We start from the raw sequence: 5063 nt of genomic DNA, 5'->3' as shown, positions 1-5063 counted from the left end.
TAAGCGAAGATTGCAAAACCACAACTTGGGTAACAGTCTCAACTATAAGTACACATTGCAAAACCTGAAACTCACCTATAAGTAAACAGTGCAAAACCACAACTTGAAAGGTCACTGGGTTTGGTGGGGATATGCCAAACAAACATTATAGAAACTCACTTGTTACACAACAATCACAGAGGGAAAAGTAGTAGAAAAATGGAAGTTTGGGCTTTAGTTGGATAATAGTGACTTATAAATATAACCATATTATACCTCGGCAGGTGGCAGTGTTTTCTAATCTAAGTAAATAAAGATTGCAAGACCATAACGGTTATTTCCTTGGCTAAATTGATGACCAAACTTGAATCTCAAAATCCGTTGCGGCACCACATAATCTGAGACAGGTTAAGACGATAGAAATAGCCGTAGCATATTCAACCACACAAAGGATGATCCAACTAATACATGGCAGAGTGGATGCCCGTCTTTCTTGCTACACATGAAATGATTCACTGAATGTTTCTTGGCTGGCTATGAAACAAAATAACAGTTTATGGTGCATTGACAGCTACAGTCTCATAGCTCAGTCGCGCTCGCTAATGGCTGTTAGGTGCTGATCAATCTCCTCTGTCGTGAGCGACCGGAAGACACGGTCTTCTTTCCTCACAACACCGACCTGCCGATCACAAGGTATTGATATAAACACCACACATTGCAGAACAGAAATTTTAACTTGAAAAAAGGGGACTTGTGAATTTACCTCGATCTCGGTAGCCTTGAAATCTTCCTGCAGAACAGATTGCAATGCAGAAATTGCAATCTGAGAGCACATGATAAAATATTAGTGGAGAGTACCAAAAGGAAAGAGCACAAAATATCTCTTCAAGCTAAGAATGAATCAGCTTCAGTAATATAAGAACACCCTAGTTCAGAGCCTGTTGTTTGCCTGAGAGGAGAAGATGTGCATTTACCTGAACAGTTTCGTCATATGTGAACTGCGGGCTATCCTTCATTTTCTTCTCCAGAAAATTTATTGCTTCCTGCTCCTTCAGTCCGGCACTAGTTGCCTGAAAAACAAGAACTTGTTAGTGGTTTGCTACACATAAGACAAAGATTAAGCATTTGGCTAGGTATAGAATTGAGGAATAATATAGTGCAGTGCAAAAAATTACTGTATACCTTGTGTCCAAAGAAGTGACCTGCGGGGTCACACTTGAAGAGCTGAGCATTTTTCTCTTCATCATAACCCAAGACCATGGCAACTGAAGAACATACCAAAGAAAACGATTATGGCGGGCAATAGGCATTAAGCTAATTGGTCTAACACTACAACATCATAGTACTAACAGATGTAAATGTGATAGTACTAACCTACACCAAGGGGTCTCATGTACGCATGCTGCGTGTATATTTGTGCTTTGTCTGCTATCCTGAAATATTAATCAAACATGCAGTGTTATAGCTGCCACTTCGGTAACTCAAAAAGGAACTCGGATAAGGATAAGGTGTGATACCATTTTGCTAATACATCCACAGGCATCTCGTATCCCCATTTTTTACGGAACTCAGCTGCTTCATTTCTTGCTTGGGAGACCAAGGACCTCGCATCAGCTGGGAAACAAAAAAAAAGGATATTCAACATCAATGAACAGCAGAAGGAATGAGTGTAAGTAAATACAGTAATCTGAAGGCCTAACCCTAATCATATCACACTAGCAAGGAAAGAAAGGGCCCATATCATATCACACTAACAAGGAAGAAAGAACCCTAATTACATCACACTCACAAGGAAAGAAAGGGTAGTGGGTGATATCTGATGCTACAACACTGCGACTTGACATGCCAAAATATTGGCTGTCAAACAAATACCAGATTTTTCAAGGGTAGAAATTAGAACAGAGTAGACATACCAATATAAGTATACACTATCCAGTATCTCGTCCAAAATATAAACAACTAGCAAAGCCCTCCACTGTTTCTCTGGTTATTATTAATAGCCCTTTGGGCAAGAGCAAGCAATATGACACTGGAAAATAACCTTAAGTCCCATTCTTTACACAAGAAATCAAGAAGATTTGGGATTATCTCTTAAGAGTAAAACATGTCCAGATCCTGCAAGAATGAAAACTGTTTCCAGCCTATCATGACACATGTAAAATGGTCCCACATTTGACCATCAGCTCTCACAAATACAGATTACTACAATCCAATACAGAATCCTACATAAGCTTAGTTTAATTTCACTAGAGCATCAGATTATCTGCGCTCATATCGTAGCTACAACCACAGTTGGGGGTGAGTCTATTTTGGCCAACTCGCAAATACTATTCGAGATCACCAAATCAGAAAGCCCAACAAGCAGAAAAGCAAACCTCACTCATCAATTCACAAAGAAAAACACATCCATCATCGTTATCTACAAGACTATAATTGAATTTACTTACAGTACATCGGTACTAAAAGAAAGCACAGTAAAACACAGACAGTCACAGTATGATGGTGGTCTACTTCCAAAGTGTCAAAAATGCTAGTACTAGAGATTATCAAATCACCAAAAGCTAACACACACAAAAGCAAGCATCCATCACCAACTCGCAAAGAACAAACCATTCATCGCCGTTATCTAAAACGAATTCAGTTTACTGTCACAATACATCAGTATCACACAGTGCATATATACTAAAACAAGGCACAGTGACCAAACCTGTGAGGCCGGTGGCAAGCAAGCCGGTGTACTTGGTAATCGAGAAGAGGTGCGTGATGCTGGTGTCATCCAGCAACTTGTCCTGCAACCAGAAGCACATCACAGGGGCAAAAAAAATTCAGCCTTTCATCAGGTATACATACAGGTAAACCTCTCAGGTATCGGCAGTAAACAAATCGGGCGCGGTCGAATTCGCAAGCTCCTCGGGCCAGCAACGGCGGCGCGAGAGCTGGGATCGGCCGGGGGGGCGGACGGCGACTCACCGGGACTTTCTTCTGGGTGACGACGCAGACGGAGTCCTTGCCGCGGACGCCGATCGAGGTGACCCCCGCCGACTTGACCGCCTTGAACGCGTACTCTGCGCACACCAGGCGGACGGATCAGACGCCGCACGAATCGAGGGCCAGGCGCCCCCGCAGATCTACTAGGGGGGAGGAAAGCTAGGGTTTGGGGAGGCACGCACCGACTTGGTAGAGGCGGCCCTCGGGGGAGAAGATGGTGATGTGGCGGTCGTAGCCCGCGCCCGATCCGCGGCTCATCTCGAAGGGTCGCCGGAGATCTCGCCGGAGCTGGAGCTGGGCCTGGGCGGTGTGTCGCCTGCTCTGGGTCTCTGTTGTGCGGGTGCGGGTGCGGGCTTGTGTGACCTCGGCTGGGGGACTTGACGGCGCCGATGCGTTTATTGGCGCTGCCTTCTGCCGCAAGAAGAAGGGAAAAGGGCCGGCCCGTTCGGGGACCTGTGGTCGAGTCGGACCCTAGCTCTGTCTCGCTCTCCACAGGGGGAGTGGAAGTGGAATTCAGAGCACCTCCAACACCAATCTCTTTTTATTTCTTGAAAAAGAAACATGATAGAGTAAAAAAATAAGGGCATAAAACGCTTTTTTTTTTGCACGAGCAAGTGCCGTCTCCGAGAGCAGCCCTGTAATACAGCACAAGAATGTTTTTTTGGCATGGAATAGGGCAAAGTTGCTCCAACCGCTGCCCTAAAATAGGGCGGGAGTCGCGACGAGTATATCGAGGTCGGCAGCGGGGTAGGAGGAGCCGACCATGGCGCGAGGCCACCCGGGCGGGTGGATCTGAGGGTTTCTGGCCACGGGCGGGTGTTCGGAAGCAGCCTCGCGTTTCTGGACAGCCGCCCGACTGCCCTATATTTGTTGCACGAGGAGCCTCTTTTTTGGGCAGCCCAAAAAAAAATTGAATTTCTTTCATGATTGGGCAGTTGTTGGAGGCCGATTTTTGCCCTCCTGTGCCCTAAATACGCCATGTGGCCAAAAATAGAAATGTTGTTGGAGATGCTCTTAGCCTTCATTTTTCTACGAAGAGAGAAAAATGGCATATTTTTTTGGAAGATCCAGCATCCTATCCACATTCATTGATTTAGGAGAATAGCATGAAACAAGTGATGAAAGAAGCCATTAGACCGACTGCTAAATGGATAATCTGACAGCAAATCTCTGAATGGGCTCTTAATGCATTTGACGCGCGCAAGGCACCAACACTCTAGATTTGACCTGAAAGCCCTAATCACGTTTATGATAGAGGGGACATTTCCTCTATAAATGTCGTTGTTTAACTCCAGTATTATGTCCCAGCAAATTAGGATGACCATGGATTTGATCCCTTGTCTTGCTACATAGATCGCTTTGCTTGGTGATGGTTCATACTATGTAGTGGTGTTGCTTGATGCAGCCTAGATGTCTTGACGCAACGCACTACATCCTTTCCAGAGAGTTGCCTAGTTCCAGATGGACACGGACATGTTGCATCTCTAAAACAAATGAACTAAAGATTCAAGATTTTCTCATGCAGAAGCGGCGGAAATATTCATTGATCCAGCTGCGTCGATGTCATTGCACCATAGGCGATCCTGGTGAAGCAGCCAAGAGAATATTTTTGTCTTCCCCGATGTCCAGGCTTTTTCCAGAGAATGGTCTTGTAGGTGCACTAATTTGTTTGCGGGAATCACATAGTGTAAGCAGATCGGGCAGAGTACTCGCCGAAGGCAGCCGCATTCCATATGATTGTGTCTCGCATGCCCGTCTACAAAGTGATCATGGCACTGTTGAGCACCCTCCAACGGTGAATGGACTTGTGAACTAGGGCAACAACATTCCCGTGAGAGAGGTCACTGACCCAAGAGTTGTCCAGTAGAGCTGCGCCACCGCCATTATTCTTCCTCCTAGCATGCTTGAACAGGGCAGGGGTGGGATGTGCGGGGCATAACCCCACCAATGTAGCAGCAATGCTAGAACAGGGTCATGGTGCCATTGTCGATATTGACTGCGCGACGGAGGCGAAGAAAGCGTGATCAGCATCGTCGCACGGTGCCAGAGTCCCATCCTAGGACCGGTTTGGTTGCCGCCAGGCAAGCCAAAGCCAC

General features: G+C 45.8%; 1 protein-coding gene across 1 annotated transcript; it reads right to left on the bottom strand.

The window, feature by feature from the left end:
• Positions 1 to 307: 307 nt before the first annotated feature.
• LOC119284538 (proteasome subunit alpha type-6-like) lies at positions 308 to 3371 on the bottom strand. Its single transcript, XM_037563664.1, has 9 exons — positions 3150 to 3371; positions 2950 to 3044; positions 2687 to 2768; positions 1497 to 1593; positions 1354 to 1412; positions 1162 to 1244; positions 954 to 1049; positions 743 to 802; positions 308 to 658 (listed from the first exon to the last, which is right to left on the bottom strand). The coding sequence occupies exons 1-9, from the start codon at positions 3223 to 3225 to the stop codon at positions 566 to 568; spliced, it is 741 nt and encodes a 246-aa protein (XP_037419561.1). The 5' UTR covers positions 3226 to 3371; the 3' UTR covers positions 308 to 565.
• Positions 3372 to 5063: the final 1692 nt, after the last annotated feature.

Source organism: Triticum dicoccoides, chromosome 4A (assembly GCF_002162155.2).
Source record: "Triticum dicoccoides isolate Atlit2015 ecotype Zavitan chromosome 4A, WEW_v2.0, whole genome shotgun sequence".
Taxonomy (NCBI): domain Eukaryota; kingdom Viridiplantae; phylum Streptophyta; class Magnoliopsida; order Poales; family Poaceae; genus Triticum; species Triticum dicoccoides.
This window is presented reverse-complemented; position numbering and strand designations above follow the sequence as displayed.

What these genes read in the sequence shown, in the direction of transcription:
- LOC119284538 (XM_037563664.1), bottom strand. Translation starts at nt 3,225, where the DNA reads ATGAGCCGCGGATCGGGCGCGGGCTACGACCGCCACATCACCATCTTC. An exon ending in GTGGATGTATTAGCAAAATG is followed by an intron (nt 1,413 to 1,496) that starts GTATCACACCTT and finishes TTAATATTTCAG; the next exon opens with GATAGCAGACAAAGCACAAA. An exon ending in TCAAGGCTACCGAGATCGAG is followed by an intron (nt 659 to 742) that starts GTAAATTCACAA and finishes TGTGATCGGCAG; the next exon opens with GTCGGTGTTGTGAGGAAAGA.